This window comes from Phascolarctos cinereus, unplaced genomic scaffold, assembly GCF_003287225.1.
Source record: "Phascolarctos cinereus isolate Bilbo 61053 unplaced genomic scaffold, phaCin_HiC Scaffold_5;HRSCAF=322, whole genome shotgun sequence".
NCBI lineage: Eukaryota > Metazoa > Chordata > Mammalia > Diprotodontia > Phascolarctidae > Phascolarctos > Phascolarctos cinereus.
Genome location: NW_027555958.1, coordinates 45,454,014 through 45,473,807, shown reverse-complemented (window position 1 = coordinate 45,473,807; position 19,794 = coordinate 45,454,014). Strand labels below are relative to the sequence as shown.

At 39.4% G+C, this 19,794-nt stretch overlaps 1 protein-coding gene across 2 annotated transcripts in view; it reads right to left on the bottom strand.

Annotated features, from left to right (window-relative positions):
• Nucleotides 1–19,794, bottom strand: part of RNF115 (ring finger protein 115) — a 48,503-nt gene that overhangs the window by 22,660 nt on the left and 6,049 nt on the right. For both annotated transcript variants that reach the window (XM_021003673.2, XM_021003682.2), the window contains exon 2: nucleotides 690–748. In XM_021003673.2, the coding sequence (XP_020859332.1) occupies nucleotides 690–748 (59 nt within the window). The remainder of the gene's footprint in view (nucleotides 1–689; nucleotides 749–19,794) is intronic.

Sequence of the window (19,794 nt, the reverse complement as noted above, 5' to 3'; positions counted from 1 at the left end):
GAGAACTCTGTTCTTTATAAATAAAGCTGCTACGAATATGAGAAGCTAGCTATCCTCGCCAGAAATGACTCTCCCATGATATAGCATAGCGACTTGGCTCTCAGACAACAGGATAGATCATCATAAATCTGAAAGCATTCCAGAATCATAGGAACAAAATGATAATCAACTCAATTCTAACTGGTGTGGAAATAGGGATTTCCCAGAAAATGTCTTATTTCCAGGACCAGTGGAAGGTAAGGGAATTACGTATTCATATAGTGCCAACTACACACCAGGCACTGTGATAAGCACTTTACAAATATTAGCTTATTAGATTCTCATAACAACCCTACCCAAAGTAGATGCTATTATCATCCCCATTTCACAGTTGAGGAAACTAAGGCAAACAAAGGTCATGTGACCTGCCCAAGGTCACACAGCCAATAAATGTTTGAGGCTAGATCTGAACTCAGGTCTTCTTGACTCCAGGCCAAGTGCTCTATGCAGTGTGCCAACTAGCTGCCTCAAAACAACTACTAACTCTTTCATCATTTCCCCCCTTTTCCCTCCTCCCTCGCCACCTCTTCCCATATACCCAAGTCTTTAGTTAGAAGACTGAGAACCAAATTTACTCCAATTCATTCAATCCAATTGAGAAAAATAATTGACAATATGAAGTCTGATTTATTCATGAGCTGGTACAATACCTGGAATCATCAGTCACTTCTTCAATAAAGCCTGATTCACATCTGGGGCAAATATACTCCTATAAAATAAAGGAAATACAAATCGTTAGAGAGCTGAGCATGCAGTTTCAGGCCAGCAAACAACACAAAAGCTGATGCTACGAAATAGTCTGAGTGCCCATCCATTTGTCCTATGGTTTTCTTTGTTGTTCACTAGCAAATACTGACACATTTGGAAGATCCATGCACTGGTTTCATAGGTGCCTAAGTGGATTTAGGCTGAAATGAGAAGAAATAGATGTGAACAATATCAAAAATATTAGCATTTAACTGCTTCACTAATTTAAAAATGTTTGCATTACATCTGGGTAAATTTCCATTATCTAGCTTTCTGGTCAAATCTAGCTCTCAATGAAAAATCTCTACTAGATAAATGAGCATAGGAATCACACATTATAATGTTGAACAGGACAGAAGCAGATGTACCACATATCATCATGTTAGCAGAAGATATTAACAACAGTGTTACTAAATTGGTAGAAGGCAGAGCTTTCCCATATTGCTGGTCTGTTTTGTTTTCTGATTCCTAGTGTCTCAAAATAACATTTAGGAGTCTCATGTGGTCCAAAAAAAATGTTCTAACTGCAAAGTACCAGAGTATCATGGATGTAGAGCTGGAATAGATCTCAGATGTAATCTAGCACTGCCCCAACGGACAGGTGAGAAAACTGAGGCCCAGAGAGGTCAACCGATGTGAACCAAGATTACAAAAGGAATAAAGGAAAGAGGTCAAAACCTGACCCCAGAATGTGGGGAGCTTTCCCCTATATCACACTGTCTCTTTAAATTGCACTTTGGAAATTACAAAAATGGTCATTTGGAGATTTCCTAGTCAAATTTTAAGGCTTATGACTTGGTAACTGGCTACTGAATCAAAAAGTATTCAACATTCCAGACCTAACAAGACAATCCATTCAATGAGATTATTCAATATGACTGGAGGGCTGGAGGGTGGAGCATTCAACTCTACCCAAAGCCTCCCTCAGCACAGACTGGGACCTCTGCTCGGCAAGAGCACTGCACTTTCCATCAGCTGCTCTACTTGGTCTCAACTCCACCAAAAAGATGCACTAGTTCCTTACCCTAGGTTTCCTTCCCCCACCCTCCCCCTTCCAGTTTCCTTTTGCTTTCATCTTCCCCCATTAGAATGTAAGCTCCTTCAGGGCAGGGACTGTCTTTGTATTCCAGGGCTAAGCACCATTCCCAGCACATAGTAGGTACTTAATGCTTACTGAACTGAACTGAATTAAATAATTCAAGTAATTAGGAGCTTTAATAAGGACTCAGATCCTGAGGATATTAATTACATTTGCGACAAGTTGCTTCTCCCATACTGCGGTGTACTCCTATGGAGAGAAGTGAACTATGTGATCTCTAAGGTCCCTTCAAGCTCATAAAACTTTAAACGATTAATAGACATTATATAGTATACCTTCTACCCTATACCCTTAAACTCCTTTCATCCTAAGTATCCTTGGTAACCCTGGCTGGCAGCTAAGCATCACAGTGGATAGAGTGCTGGGCCTGAAGTCAGGAAAAATCTTCAGTAGTTCAAATCTGGCCTCAGACACTTAATAGCTGTGTGACTCTGGCCAAATCACTTAACCCGGTTTGCCTCAATTTCCTTATCTATAAAGTGAACTGGAGAAGGAAATGACAAACTGATGGGGTGATATGACCTGGACCCCTAAAGGAAAAAGAGGAGTCCTTGAAAGCAACCCAGATCATCATATTAGCCTACTAGACACTCCTTTCACTGTCACACCTGGCCCACCCCAGACTACTTATCCCTCCTTAGACCACCCAAGATCCTTTCACTATCCCACTAAGTATGAGCACCAAGTTTTGCAGGTTGTCTAAGAACTTCATCCTCTTTACTGGGCTACAATAAAATCTGCCACTTGACTGGGTCAAGAAGAGTCAGATACAACTGAGCAACAAGAAAGCGGATGGTGGGGGGGGGGGAACCCAGTCCTGTTATTTCATTACTATAGAAAACTCCCTCTCCCAATACCAATAGACCCTGCTCTGAACCTCATAATGTTATGAGAGCTGCCTGGGGAACTCAGAGATGAAGTGCTGGGGCCCAGGGTTGAAAGAGGTTTGAAATCTTCCAGACTCCAAAGACAGCTGTTTATGCTGTTACTCAGGGGGAAGCAGCATGATCTCTTTTTCAATGACAGAAAAACAAAGGTGGAAAATTGGCCCTGAATTAAGGGTTGAATCCCTAAATAGGGTTACAGACTCTCGAGACGACTGAGTCACTCCCCTCCTGGTCAGTCCCATCCTAACTTGGACAAAGCACTTTACCAGTTTCAGACCCCAGAAGCTGTGGCTCTCCCTGCTACTTTCTAACTCTAAATTTCCTAGAACCAAGTAAATATTTCTGGATAGACTGATCCTTATTGAACAAAGGTAAAAGAAAACAGAGAACACTTTTCAAGTCTCCTGTGAACCAGTGAAATTCTGACAAGTTTCCAAACAGCTTTTGCTCAAATTGTACTGCTTTTTTGTGCAGACAACTGTGACCAAAACACAGTCTTGATCTGGAACTGGCCTCTCCTCCAGGCAGTACTGTAGAAATCATGGAAACCCTATGGAATCAACAGGCCCTTCACACAGCAAATTATCAGAGTCAGAAGGACAAAACTACTCTCTCAAACACTATAATGACCAGGCCTTAGAGCAGAATGTAGTATCTCTGCTCCTAACACCTCAACCATCATTTTACAAGACTAAAACCCCAAAATCTGCAAGTGTTGTTCCTATGTTGTCTTTAAGACCCCAAAGTCACCTCAAGGTCCTCCAAGTCCCTGCTGATCTCAGGCACCCATGACAATTGCAAACTCTCCTCCATTTCAACTTCTCTCTGGGCTCTTCACCCCTCTCACCACTTCAGCAGGTTGAATGAGTTCTTGAAATATATTAAAAGACAAGATGCTGCCCACCCTGCCAAAAACCCTGGGCATCTTAAAGGAAAAAAGGAAATGATGACTGGTAATGACTCTGTGCCTTTGGGTATAATATTTCATTGCAAAAAGGCTTAAAACTCACTATGCCTCAAAATATATGGTAAGGACCTCAATTATTCTCGTTACTGAAGGAAATCCACTCCACTGAGGTCTTCCTCCAATGTTTTATTGTAGCTTAGAATAGAGATAACCCTGACATTGGAGCACAAGCTCCAGTGTATTCTATTAGATAGAAAGAGTTTGAGTGGAGTTGTGGTGACAAATGCTGCTCTTCAGAGAATCGGCCTGGCTCAGTTCAGAAAAGTTCCTCATTAGAAAACTGGTAAATCGAGCAACTTGCTGATGGGGTAATGGGACCTAGACCACTAAAAGGAAAAAAGACCAGGTCTTTAAAAGCAATGATTACCCAAATTTTCAACATTACTTGCATTTCAGCAGCCCAGATCACTGGCTACTCCGCCCAAGGTGCTTGGCCCACCCCAGACTTAATTAGCTTACTTAACAGCCCTTTCACTGCCCTAGTTGGCCCTCGGCAGACTACTTAATACTCCTTTCACTACTGCCCCTGGCCCATCCCAGACTAGTTACCACTCCTTAATCCGGTCCAGATCCTTTCACAGTCCTTTTCCTATATAAGCATCCGTCTCACCCCCATTAAGTTGCAGATTCCCTAAGCATCTCAAGTTATAATAAATCTTGATATTCGACAAGGAAGAAGGTTTGAGTTCATGAATCCATTCCAGGCGGATGTCCGTCCTGTACCTTGCCATTTCTAGGTTCTCCCAGCATCAGATCCCAAACAGCATCACTGCCACAACTCATCAAGATCATCCACTGAGAGGCATCGGTGAAGAGCTTCATACAGAAATTCACAGATCCTCCAAGAACAGTGATCTGAAGATCATACAGAAATGAAACACAGCTTCTCATACACTTTGTCCTTGGCTTTAGCATCACTGTCACATTCAGAAGGAAAGTTCTGAGTTTCAAGTACAAGATCCCCCCAACCACTCCAAAAAGATTATAAATGAAAAATAATCTCTCCTTAGAACGAGCATCTGGATTAGTTATTAGTTATTATTACTCGTTATCAAGTTGAACCCTAATGCATCTAATAGGTCAGTCAGTGAACAAAAATTAAGCTTCTATTATGTGACAGGCACCATGGTAAGCACTGAGAGTATGAAGAAAGGTAAAAGACAAGCCATGATCTCAAGGATCTCACAGCCTAATGAAGACAAAATGCAAACAACAGAACAAGCTCTATATAAGCTGGAAATAATCAACAGAGGGAAGGCACCAGAATTAGGGGGAACTAGGAAAGGCTCAATACAGAAGGTGGAATTTTAGCTAGGACCTGAAGGAAGCCAGAAGACAGAGATATGGAGGGAGAATATTCCACAAATGGAGGACAGCTAGTGACAATGCCCCAAGTCAGGAGATGGAGCATCTTGTGCAAGAAACAGCAAAAGTGTCAATGGATCTGAGGGGTGTCAGAAGATTGGGGAGTGGGGAAGGACTGTACACAAGGCTGTAAAGGGCTTCAAAGATTAGAGGATTTTATATTTCATTCTGGAGGTGATGGGGAGCCCCTGGAGCTTACACTGAATAAAGGATTGGGGGGGGGGTGACATGGTCAGACCAGCTCTTTAGAAAGATTACTGAGTAGGTTAGACTGGAGGAGGAAGAGAGTTATAGCAGAGACACCAACTGGAGGCCACTGCAATAGTCTGGGTGTGATGGCAGTGTTAGAGGAGAAAGGAAGTATAAACAAGAGATGGCATGAGATGGTATGAAGGTAAAGTGGACGGGTCTTGGCAACATACTGGATATGAGAGGTGAAAGTGAGGCGTCAAGGATAATGCCTGAGTCGCAAGCCTAAAAGACTGGGAGAATGGTGATGGCCTCAATAGTAATAGGGGAATCTGGAAGGTGGGAGAAAGGTTTAAGGGAAATTTAACAAGTTCAGTTTTAGATATGCTGTGTTTAAGGATGTCTTTGAGACTTCTAGCTTGAGATGTCCAATAGGCAGTTGGAGATGTGAAAGTAGAGGTCAGCAGACGGGTTAGGGTCGGATAAGTAGATCTAAGAATCACCAGCACAGAGAAGATACCTATCCATGGGAGCTGGTGAGATCACCAAGTGAAAGAGTACAAAGGGAGAAGAGAAGAGAAGAGAGCAAAGTCAGAGCCCTGTGAGACACCTATGTCAAAGGATGCTAAAGAATAGTGAGACAGGCAGGAGGAGAACAAGGAGAGAGTCGTGTCATGAAACCTAGAGAGAAGAGAGTATCAAAGGCTGATTGACAGCATCAAAGGCAAAACAGAGAGGTCCAGGAAGCTAAAGACTGAGAAAAGGCCATTAGATCTGGCAATTAAGAGAACATTAGTAACTTTGGAGAAAGCAGTTTCAGTTGAATGATGAGGTTAGATTCCAGACTATATAGAAAACTAAGAGAGGAAAAGAAGTGGAGGTACCTGTTGTAAACATACTTCTCAACAAGTTTAACCACAAAAGGGAGGAAAGGTGTGAGACCACAGCTAGTGGAGATGGAGGAGCCATGGGAATGTTTGGAGATAGCAAGGACACCCCCACTAGGCAGAGAGAGATTGAAGGGAAGTGAGAAAGGAAATGACAGACGGGGCTATCTGTAAAGCAAGGGGTGTGCCTTGACAAGAAGGACCATTTCTTCACGTGAGATGGGGTGAAGGAAGAAACCAGTGTGATAGATGAGGTGGGATAAGAAAGACATACCTGGGACCATCCCAAATTCCCACCAAATGTTTCATCTAAAAAAAAAATTCATCAATTTTGAATACTAATGATTTGACAACTTGGAAAGACTTAAAAACTGATAAATGCAATGTTCAACCATGACTGGAGAGAACTGAAGATGAAACATACAATCTACCTCCTTACAGAGGAGTAACAGATCCAAAGTGCAGAAGAAGACATGTCCAATGTAGGAATTGTTTTGCTTGATTAAACTCATGTTACAAAGGTTGTGTTTTCCCTTTTCTTCTTATTTTGGGTAGGAACTAGCAAAAATATTGGCAATAAATAAATAAATAAATGAATGAATGAATGAATGAATAAGGGTCATTAACACATCTTTTAAAAATGTACTGATGAAAACAGACGAGAGTACTGAGAGAAGCCCAAACAAGTAGGATAGTTTTGAAAATAACATGTTGGAGAATAGTACTTCTATATCTCAAAATACATTAAAAGGCAGATATCAAAACCATTTCATGTTAATTAAAAAAGAAAGTAGATCAATAAAACAGACTATCCAAGGGAAAATCAGAAATAATGGAACTTAATAACCCAATGTTCAATAAACTCCAAAATAAAAATTCCTTAGGAAAGAATTCCCTATTTAATTTCTTAAAATTGCTAGGAAAACTAGATAGTCTGACAGAAATAAAGCTTAGACCAACATCTTACATCATATTCCAGAATAAATTCAAAATGGATATATGATTTTAATATTAAAGATAATACCATGAAAAAATTAGAAGAGAAACATAACTTTCACAACTGTGGGTAAGAGATGTATTCTTAAACATGGGCAATGGGGACAAGCATTTATTATGTGCCTACTGTATGCCAGACACAGTGCTAAGGGCTTTACAAATATTACCTCATTTGATCCTTACAAAACACCTCAGAATGTAGATACTATTATGATCTCCATTTTACAGATAACAAGAATGAGACAGAGAAAAGTTAAGTGACTTGGCCAAGGTCACAACATGGGTGCTCTGCCCAAAGGGAATAAAAATTTTAATCTCTGAAACTTTTTTTTCCTTAAAGATCAGCCTTAACCCCAAATCATTCATGGCTCTCATGAACTGGCCAACAATAAGTCCCAGGCAAAGCCCTACTTGGTCATCGTTTGGACTCAGATTGGCTAGAATGAATGTAAAATTGTATAAGACAACAAAGATGAATACAGAGAAGGCATGGAAAGACTTAAATGAACCCATGCAGAGTGAAATCTACAGAATGAAGAAAACCTACATAATGAGAACAATATAAATAGAAAGAACATAGCCACAAAATAATAAAAAATGAATGCTGCAAAATTATAAACAAGTCTGGAGAGGTGTGAGGGGTTCATGGACATGAAAGACACATGTTTTCAGTTAATTTATTTTGCTGGGTTTTCTTCTTTCTCTTTTTCTTCAAAAAAAGATATCCTTTCTTATATGAGATTACTCTCTGGAAAGGATAAGAGGAGAAACACAAGGGGATATTTTAGGCAATGTTAAATATCAATAAAAATGAATTTAAAAAATAACATGAACTTCAATACTTTTTTTTTAAAATGCAAGCTTTAATATTCTTGATTTCACATGTAATCCCCTTTTTGTTCTATATCATATATAAAAACATTCGCTTTTTTGGTGTTCATCAAACTCAGAATTAAATTTTAAAATACTTATATATATATGTTTTTAAATTTAATTTAAATTTATATTTAAAATTTACACACACACACACACACACACACACACACACATACACACACACACACACACACACACACACACACACACTCTAATGGTTTGATTTTGGGAATACTTACTAGTATAGTTTAGCCTGGCTGCTTGCATTAACTTAAAAGTAAGAAATATTCAATACTCACTAACATTAGAAAACGAAATATAACTCTTGGCTTTAATATTGCATTTCCCTTTCCCTCTTGTTCTCTAAGAGACAGAATTATCAAAGTCTAAGTTGTTGGCAAAGCAGTGCTATGAGTCATGATCCAGTTGAAGTAATGCCCCACAAAGAGAAATACCCTTGAACCCTATGCAAATTTATATTCCTTACTACTACTCAATCTGACCTCCCCATTGATTTCCTTATCTGACCTCAGAATTTTTTTTTTCAGTGGTAGAGGCTGCTATCAGTTATTGACTTAAGAGGTGGCACTTTATGATCAGAAACAACAAAGGTCAGTAACTCAATGGACAGACACCTATTTACTGTCCAGTAGAGTCAGTGACTTAAAATTAATCACTGTACTAAAATAACATTACATACTATTCATACAGCTCATACTGGCTTCAAGTATCAGTTGGTAAAATCATACTGAGACAATTACTCACAAACTACTTAAATGGACGGATCAGAGGCAAAATATTTTATATAGCATCATAACTCAGAATTGGAAATGTCATCATTAGTGTTCAATATCTCTCTTCCTTTTCCTCCTATTCTCTAAGATTCTAAGGCTGGGGACTCTAAGTCTCCAAACTTAAAGTTTAATTCTCTTTTTTTAATTGGGCATTTGGATACACAAAGAATGGAAGATTTTAAATTAAATAGTAAGTTTCAGTTGCATATAATTTTCTACAAGTACATGTTAAGCTTTTAAAACATATTTTTATTTATTTTGTTAAATATTTCCCAATTACATTTAAAAATGTTTAAACTTTTTTTTAATTCTGAGTTCCAAATTCTCTCCCTCCCTCCCAACCCTGCCCCATCCCTTGAGAAGTCAAGCAATATGACATGTTAAATTTAATATGACAGCAAAAAAAACACATCCTGGTTTTCTATAACTTATTCTAAACATCTATCTGCTCTTCTCTGATTATTTTCAAGTGTTTCATTGATGACTTTTGCATTCACCAAACGTTTTGATCACACATTCTTATCAGTGAAACATTTTGAACACATCAATCAATATATGTATGAATTATATCACTGAAAGTTCTGTACATTATGAAATTTATATAAAATCAGATATTTAAATTTTTGAGAAAGACTAAGTATTTTGAAAATATTTTATTAAGGCCCAAAAAAACTTTTGCTCTCACTAAAAATGTAAGTAATATTTTTAGTGAAAGCAATCGTACACTAAAACCTTTTTGTTCTCACTGAAAAGAGGAAAAATGTTATTTTTAGTCTTGACTTAACCCTTTATAATACAAGTTACAGGCTGATTTGAGGACTTTGACCTTTGCCCTTTGCTGATCTTGCCATATCAAGTCCACTACCAACTGCCTTTGATCTTTTTCATGAATTACTGAATAAGGCTGGAGAAAAAATTAAAAACCTTTGCTGGCTAGGGCCATTATAAATTTATGATATATAAATGTCAAAAAGGGCCCTCACTGCAGCAAGGTAATACTTCTACACCATCCTAATCAATTGGCTATTACAAAGGCTTTTCCAAACCTTTTCATCCTTCCTTAAACCTCTTATTACTCTTCCTTTGCCCATTTCTCAGCTAAAAACCTTACCTCATATTTCATTGAAAAAATTAGTTATTTGCCCCGAGTTCCCTTTTATTACTTCTTCATCTCACATCATTCAGGTGCCTTATCCTATCTCCTCCTTCACCCCTATCTCATATGAAAAGACATATTCTCCTCCTTGCCAAGGCAAACTCCTCTATACGCACAAGTGATTCTCATTCCATCTCATATTCTCTAGTCGACTGCCCTCTCTATCATAGCCATTCCCCCACTAATCTTCAATCTTTCCCCATCTGCTTCTCTACTGCCTAAAAGCATTCTCATATCTCTACTGTTCTTAAAAGACTCTCACTTGATCCATCCATCCTTGCTACTTATATCTTTCCTTCCTTTCATAGCTAAACTCCTTGAGAAGACCATCTATAATTAGTGCCTTCATGTCCTTTCTTCTATTTTCTTAACACTCTACAGCTTGGCTTCCCATTCAAGTGAAGTTGCTCTCTCCAAAGTTACTTACGTTCTTATCTCTCTCTGGAGATTTTGTTTTTATTTTTCTTTTTTCAAGGGAAAAAAAATTCTGCATTGGTCATATCCAAAAAAGGGGCATATATGTGTGTGTGTGTGTGTGTGTGTGTGTGTGTGTGTGTGTGTGTGTGAGAGAGAGTGAGAGAGAGTGAGAGAGAGAGAGAGAGAGAGAGAGAGAGAGAGAGAGAGAGAGAGAGAGAAAGAGAACACAAGAACTATTCTGCACTCTGAGTCTTTCATTTCTATCAGGAGGTGGGGTAGCATGCTTAATCATCAGTTCTCTGGAGCCAAGGTTTAACCAAGATTAATCATTCTCAGGATCAGAGATCCTAATTCTTTCAGTTGTTTGACTTTACAATATTGTCACTGTATAAATTGTTCTGGTTCTGTTCACTTCACTCTGCATCACTCCATACAAGTCTTTTCATGTTTCTCTGAAACAAAGTTCTCATTTCTTAGAAGCACAATAGGATTCCATTACATTTATATACCATAACTTGTTCAGTCATTCCCCAACTGATGGGCACCCTCTCAAATTCTCATTCATTGCTGCCTCAAAAAAAGATAAAAATATTTGTATAAATCTTAGGGTAAACCTCTCTCTTAATCTACCTTCCCTCTAATTCCTCCTTTTTCTCTTTGTTTCTTTCTCTGAATTTCTGTAGCCAACTCTGAATATTTATGTGTATTCTCCCCTCCTTAGACCAGTTCAGATAAAAGTGAGGTCCAAATGTCAGTTGCTCCCCCCCACTCTTTCCTCCTCCTTTCAATACACATCTACCTGGGCACCTTGATTCTATGAGATAATTTTCTCTATTCTTCCTCACTCCCCCCCACTTCCCATATTTCTCTTCTCTTCCCATTCTTTTTGAGATCATCAAAATCTAAAAGAACCATTCCCAAGTCTTCTGTCTAATTAGACTCCCTCTATGACCCCTGATAATGACAGGTTTCACAGGAGAAACACATATTATCTCTTCATATCTGAATATAAGCAGTTTATTCTTATCATTGTTTGTTCATATTTACCTTTTTAAGTTTTTCTTAACTCCTGAGTTTGAAATTTGAAGTTTCTATGCAGCTCTGGCCTTTTCATGAGAAATGCTTGGAAGTCCTCTATTTCATTAAGGGTTTAGTTTCTCTCCCCTTAATGATTATGTTCAGTTTTGCTAGATAAGTTATTGTTAGCTATAACCCTATATCTCTGGCCTTCTGAAATATCGTATTCCAAGTTCTCTGCTCCTTATTAGGGGTGGCAGCTAAATCATATATGACACTAACTGTGGCTCCTTGGTACATCAATTCTTTCTAGCAGCTTGCAGCATTTTTTATTTTACCTGGAAGCTCTAGCTAATGTTTCTGGGAGTTTTCATTTCCACTTTACCCTCTGGTTTTAAGAGATCTGTCAGTCTGTCTGCCAATAAGCACCTACTATATGTCAGGCATTGTGCCAAACGCTGGGCATACAATTCCTGCCCTCAAGGAACTCACAGTCTAATGGGGGAAACAACAAGCAAGCAAATATGTACAAACAAGCTGCATAAAGGATAAATAAGAAATAACAGAGGGAAGGCACTAGAATTAAGAAACTGGGAAAGGCTTCCTATGGAAAGTGAGATTTTTAGGTAGGACTTCCACTGGGTAGTTTTGTGTTTTGTTTTGTTTTTTAATATTTCTTGAAATGTGATGCCTAAGATCTTTTTTTGGTCATGGCCTTCAGATAGTTCAATGATTCTTAAATTTCTTTTTCTCCTCACTCTTTTGACTTTAATACTTCTTTTGTTATTTTTCCCAGTGTTGCGGCTAGAAGTTGGGATTTTGTACAGCTACCAGAGGTCAGCTGTTTAAGAATGTAGAATGGAGGGAGTGCTACATAATTACTTATAAAGGGGATGGCATGAGTATGTCAAATATGAACCCCCAGATTTGTTACTTTGGGAAAATAGGATGAAGCCCTCCAACTGGCTACCACTCAAAGCCATGCCATGACCCACCAGGGGTACACATTTCCTGTTTCAGAGACCACTGTTTTAAAAGATCAACTCCTCCAAAGCTCAGGTCTGACCTCAAGGACTTTCAGTGGTTCCCTACTACTCCAGGTGAAGATAAAAACTCCTCAGCAAGTAAATCCTTTTACAATAAATAAACCTCCAGCTTGCCTTTCCAGGTTTATTGAAGATTATTTCTCTTCATGCACTCTACACTCTAGTCAAACTGAGGTTATCTGCTATTCTAGGCATTCCACACTCCACATTCTCCTGTCTCATGCCTTTGCACAGGCTGCGCATCATGTTTGTGACAGGTACAGGCCCAAGCCGAGATCTTCGTTCCTTCCCCCAGAATTTGGGTCCCATTTGTCTAGGGCTCTGGAAACCCCACCTGGAACTCTCCTTGAATTTTCCCACTAGCTGAAGTCTCTGGAGTTCGCCTGAGGCATTGACCCATCCCACTAATCCTCAACTGACCTGTCATAGTGGCTACACCCAATCTCCCAATTGGGTTACCTCTGACCTAGCCCAATCTTCAAAGTCTGACAGCCCCTGGCCACTTCTCACCCTTAATTCTATCTAGACTCCAATCTCCCTTGGCCACGTGGTCCAGCTCCCCGGTATTCTCAGTTAGCTCACAGTCACCCCAGCCTACTGGCCACTCAGAGATCTCTCCCACAGTCCTTCTGTATATAAGATCCATTTTGACCTCCATTAAGGTGCTCAGATTCAATCTGGTTCGCTTTCATTAGTAACACAAATGCTTAGATTCCTTAAGAGTCTGGCCAATGTAGCTGATTGTTAGAATCATGCCCACCCTCTATAGGGTGTTTTAATAAACTTTGTTCTTGGCTGAAAGAAGGCTTGGGTCAAATTCATTTGGTCAGGACCCACATGTTGCTATTTCGGGGTTCCCGCACCTCTAAACCTCAACACTTGGAAGTCAGGCCTCTTCACCTTCCTTCAACTCATATATACTCTCCTTAGGGAAGCTTTTCCTGCCCTCCTTAGTGGTCAGGGCTTGCTCTCTGCTCAAGTCTTCCTGCAGATAAGTATCTGTTCACCAACTAAAATCCTCATAGTAGCATAAGGCCCTGATGGCAGGGTCTAGTTTTCCGTTTGTCTTCAGGTCACTAGGACAAGCAGAGTGCTCAATAAATAATCGCTTGCTGGATTGGACCCCAAACAGAACAATGGGTTTTATTCTCAGTTCTACTCATGACTTTCTTCGTGTCATTTAAGGAAAGAGGAACTTTCTTCTTCAGTGTAACAAGAATATGGCCATTGTCCTCAATGACCACCTTCTATTCGAACTCGGCTCCTGATTTTCCTTCTAAATACCAGCTGGCTGCCACCAAAGAAGTGAGGCACTAAACACTCTCTTCAATGGAAGTAAACATTCAGCACTGAATCCTCCATAGGTGAATGAGAGAAAGAAGTCTTGGGGAATTTTCCCTTGGTCACTTCTGGCTACTAAGCAAAAGGTGAGAGAATACCCAAACACAACGAAAGCTCAAATCTCACAACTAGAAGAGACAATAGAAACTCTCTTACTGCCTAGTACCCACGTAACCACACGACGAGTTACAGACAATCTAACATACTTCTTGGTGCCTGTACACAACCTGCCAGCCCCATTTCCTTACCTTGGCACAGGCTTGTCCCCAGGCGGGGAAGGGATGCCCTTCTAACTGCTGCCTCCTAGAATGCCTAGTGTTCTTCCAAGTTCAGCTGAAGCACAACCTCCTAAAAGTGACCTTTCATCATCCTCCCAGTTACTAGTCTCCCCTATCCCTCCAAAAAACCCCATTACTTTGTAGCCATTTTGTATTCACATATCTATGCACACATTTCCCAAAAGAGATTATATGATCTCCATAAGAGCACAGACAGTTTAGCTTTTGTCTCTGTATCCCTAAGGCATAGCATAGTGCCTGACACATAGCAGACACTTAATAAATGTTTATTAAAAGAATGAATAGCACAATCGCCACAATTTTCCAGCTGACAAAACTCTTCTTTGAGCCTAAATTTAAATAATTTACAAGAACAGCTCTAGTTTTTATACTCTTTAAAGAGCTAAGATTCTGCTCCAGCCCCATAAAATTGCTTTATCTTCACCTCCAAATTACAAATACAAGTGATATTCACAATCTGTTCACTACTCTTCCCCTTCACCCTAGAACATCATTTAATACCGACACAATCAGGGAACTGGAACAGAAGTCTACGACTGCCCAAAGTCTCCATTCTTAGGGCATGGAAGACAAAGTGCTACTTTACATACACATGTAAATAATAATGCAAGAGGGCAAAGTTTCTAGGAAACAGTTTAAACTATAAGAAATACTGAAAGCAACAACTTCATTCCTCCTTAAAAATACCTCCAACCTACCTAACAATATAAAGGATTCAATTGTAAACTCTGCTCATACCAAAAAAAAGGAAAAGTTGCATAAATCTAAAATAATAAGTAACTCCTCCCCAAAAGTTAGGCATTTACCTTTGAAATATACCACTTTCCAGGTACAATTTACCTTCTTAGTTACATCTGATTTGTCATGACATTAGAATAAGAATTAATATATCACAGTTATCTTTGCAAATGATCATGCTAAGTACAACAGGCTGGCAAGAAGCAAACAGAAGGGCAATAAAAAGACAGCATGGAATTAAGCTCTACTCAGAATAATGGAAAATACTATTTTATTTTAAAACCTTTGTTACAAGAAGGCTTGCTGGGGAGAGGATAATCAGAAACTAATGAGATCTATGAAGTGGACAGCTAGATGAATGAATAGAGCACTGGGCCTTAGACAATTATTAGCTGTATGACCCTGGGCAAGTCGCTTAACCCTGTCTGCCTTAGTTTCCTCATCTGGAAAAGGAAATGGCCAACCACTCCAGTATCTTTGCCAAGAAAACCCCAAAAGGGGTCACAAAGAGTCATACACAACTGAACAACAACAAAATGATACATAAAGACAAAAGGCAGGAAAAGGAAAAAAGGAGAAACAAAAGAAATTCTGGGTGTCGGATCTTTACCTGACATATTTTCTCTTAGCAGCAGTAGGAGTAATCATCCTCATCCTGTGTGAGGTAACATGTAAACTGAAGAGATGAGCCGTCTTAGAGGGAGGAAGACCTGTGTTCAAGACCTGCCAGTCTCACATCCCTTCTGGGAGACCATGGGCAATTTTCACATTAGGAGTTCTCACATTAATGAAATCACAGGTCCCCTCTTGGGGGAAAAAAATCCCCCAGGTATCTTCCCATGGGAAGATGAAGAGTTGACTGTCTTCTAGTAAAGCTTATGCACACCAAACAAGACCTTCGGTGTAATGCTAAGTGCTTTAAAATGAGAACTAAGCAATGAAACTGGGGAATTCCTGATTCTGAGTTCAGAATGGTCAACTTTCAAATTGTACTCAAATCTACTAGCCACCCAAAGGCTTCCAACTGCCCTGCAGAAATCTTCATCAATATGAAATTATACCTGGAATTTGTTACTGACTTCCCAAGAAAAGAACTCAGAGCACTTCCCAAGTATGCTGTCTCAGAGGCACTCTGGTAAACAAAGGTTACTTACAGCACTCTGAGGGCTGTCATATAGCAGGCAAACAATGGGTTAAAAATGTTATTTAAAACCAAGAAGCTCAAGGAAACACGTATACCTGTAAAACCTAAGTAAGATTTAGGCAATTACCTCACCTCACAGTTACCAGATGAATCCCTCTCAAGCACAACATGTAACAAATATTCCTTAAGTGAATTATAGAGGGCAAGTTTTAGAGCAGTCATGCACAAAGAATCTTCTACCATCATACCACTGATCCTTGCATTTTAAATACTGATCATTCCCCTCAAAGTAGAGAGCAAGGCAGCTAAAATATCTGTGGCCCTGATGCCACAGATTCTTTTTTTTTTCCCCTTTTAGGCAATTGGGGTTAAGTGACTTCCCCAGGGTCATACAGCTAGTAAGTGTCAAGTGTTTGGTCTGAGGCCGGATTTGAACTCAGGTCCTCCTGACTTTGGGGCCGGTGCTCTATCCACTGAGCCACCTAGCTGCCCCAACAGAGTCTTAATGTTTAGAAGTTAAACATGAAATTCCAGTCAAGCTTATTTGAGCAGGTATCTTAGGTTAAAAATGTTAAATACTTCTGTACTAAAAAAAAATAAACACAACAAACTGCCATTTAGTTCGAAACCAAAAAACCTGAAAAAACAAATCACAGAACCATAAAATCATAAAGCTGAAAGAAATATTAGAAATTTATTTCAATCTCATTTTAGAAATGAGAAAAACCAAAGGCCCAGAGGGATTAAGTGACCAAGTGACCAAGGTCTTCCCTACAAAATCATTGATAGCCATCCTAATGACCTGGAGGTGCTAAAAGATAAACCAGAGCCAGGCAGGAGTACCCATGGAAATAGCTGATACTGTGACTGTGCAGAATTTGGAATGATGCTCTCAGTTCCAAAGCATGTGGCAACAGTCTCTTCTGGAAGCCTTTTCTTGCAACTCCCTAAAGTTGTACAAAAAGTCAGCGACTATGTATAAGCTATATATTATTTTGAGATGTCAATGAGTGGCAAGGAGCATGTCAAGAACTTTAATTGTGAGCCAATACCTCCCCTTCTAGACACAGAAGATGGAAGGAATAGGTTCTATATGAGTAAAATGTAAAAACAACTCTTTTCAAACAAATAAAACCGTTAGGGTGGACAAGTCATTGACCAGCCTCAGAACAGTTATCCTTTACTACTATATCATCAAAAAATCCAGTTTTTAAAAAATTTGCCCCATTTGCTTCACTTTCACCCCAGATTTCTGGCGCTCCAAGTAATCTATCCTATGCAACAATCAGTACTTTACAACTAACTCTCCTTCCCAATTATCTCCGCTTCAAACATCAATCCCTTTCAGTAGAATGTAAAGATTTTTTTTTTGTCAGAAACTTGGACCACTGCTTTAATGATGCTAAAATTAACAAGGCAGGCTGTGTCTACTAGTAGCTTTATACAAATATGCAAAAATTAATCAAATGGATTGGGATGGTATAAATTTAGTTTAAAAAAAAGCTAAGAAGTGATCATGGTAAGTGAGAGAGAGCTTGCTAAGAAATACTCTAGGAGCAGCTAGGTGGCTCAGTGGATAGAGCACTGGCCCTGCAGTCGGGAGGACCTGAGTTCAAATTTGGCCTCAGACACATGATGTACACTAGTTGTGTGACCCTGGGCGAGTCACTTAACCCAGATTGCCTCACTCAAAGAAAAAAAACACTCTAGTGGTCTTCCAGACTTTATGCCTTGATAGTACCTGCTATCTAAGGATCAAACACACAACGCAAAGGACACCACAAACCGGGAATTTTATTTCTCTTACAGATCACATCCAGAACCGCACTAAGCTCGGCTACATCACCCCAGGATTCTTGCACCTGACTGTTCATACTTACATAGCCCTTTAAGGTTTGCTTGCATTTACCTCATAACAGCCCGGTGAGGCAGATACTGTCGGAGGCAGGATTCAAAACCAAGACTCGCTGTATTTTTTTCACCATACTGCAGGGCTCTCATGACTGTACGAATAATACCGACTAACACCAATAATATAAAAGATCACCCATAAATACATGTAAAGGTGCACAACCCCCCCCAAAACTGCAGCAACCCTTTTATTTGAAGGACAGCACCTCTGTTATAGATATAATCAACACAATACCTCTTTACTTTTGTATATCACTTTGCATATGGTCACAATTCTGGCAGATAAGCAGAGCATGAATTCTTCCCACTTTTGATTGGGATTTTACAGTATGTAGCTATGCTTTATATGGGAGACATATGACCCATGCTATATTTTAATCAGCTTATTTAATAATTGTTTTGTGTTTAAAAGGTTCTGACATCATACTAAAACACTGGTACCTCTTTATTCAGTTTATGCACTTCACCTAGAATAAACAACCAATAATTTCTGGTGCTTTACCACAATAAGCCAGACAAATTTAAGCTGTTATTATTGTTAATTTATTATTATATTTTACCAGTACTTCAAGTGAACAATTCAAAACAAACAGCGAAAGCTGATTTGATAGAGCTGCCTTACTAAGCATGTTCTCATAGAACAGGTAAACAAATATGACTTACAATCATACTGTCTCAGCATTCCCGGATCAACAACAAATCCTAGTGATACAAAATATTTTCTCAAACCAACACTTTGTAACTCACAACTTTTAGGTACGATCCCTAAGACTTTTTTGCCAGCTTCCTAGTTGACTTCTACTGCACATTCAATGGGTTCAGCTCTGACCATCTTCCAAAGTCAGTGCCCTAATAGCTAAAAACAGAAAGATAAAACCAACCAAAGAATCCTGTATTAGAAGAACTGTACCTCACCCTCTCATGCCAACAACAGAAAAGCCACAAAGAATAATGCACTACCTTGTTTAATGGACCAATCCATTGCTTACGTGTAAAGAAATCACTTGAGAACTACATGAGAATGTTATTCTATGTTCTGGGTTTTGTCTTTCTTCAGCAATTGCTAAAAGTACATGAATAACAATATTTCTCAATCTTAGGCTACCTTTCAGGGAAGGATTTCTGAGCTCTCTCCAAGCATTCAAGCTCCCAACAGGGGTACTACAGGTTCATTTCACAGGTGGGTATGTCAGAGTGAAAGGGTTAGTCAGGTGATTTTCCTCCATTCACAGGAAGAGTTAGTACCTGTGGCTTCACCTCATGTTATAGACAGTGTGTCACCCTTGTTTCCAAGAGCAAGAACTAGAGAAGACCAGGGACACACCTTCCTGGGCTGGTGAAGGCATCCTCTGCAGTGGAAGTACCCAGAAAGCAGACTCAGTGGCTGCTAAGAAAAGCTACTGACTGAAGGCCTAAAAGGTGGGTTTGTTTTCTGCTTTTGTTTTGAAACTGGAATTTCAAGCTCTCTTACTAAGTTACATGCAATGTTCCTATTTTAATTAGCTTCCAACTAACAAAGATTTGGATGCTCTTCTTTTAGAGATCACTTCTGTGGTGTGTAACCTAAGAGGAGTGATCCAAAACCTCTGGTCTCAGTAACTGCAAAGAGCTGAAGTGACAACAGACAGTGCTGCAAAGGACCAGCAAACACGAACTACTGAATTCTAGTCCCAGTTCTGAACAATACTTCTATTAGGCCCTTGGCTAAAGCTCAGCTTTTCCATCTAAAAGTCTAATCAGATTCATACCCTTTGACAAAGTGATCTCACTACCAAGCATATGCCTCGAGGAAGTCACTGAGAAGAAACCATGGCAAGAGAGGTGACAAAATATTCACAACCATAATCTTAGTGATCTAAAAAAATAAAAAACGGAAACA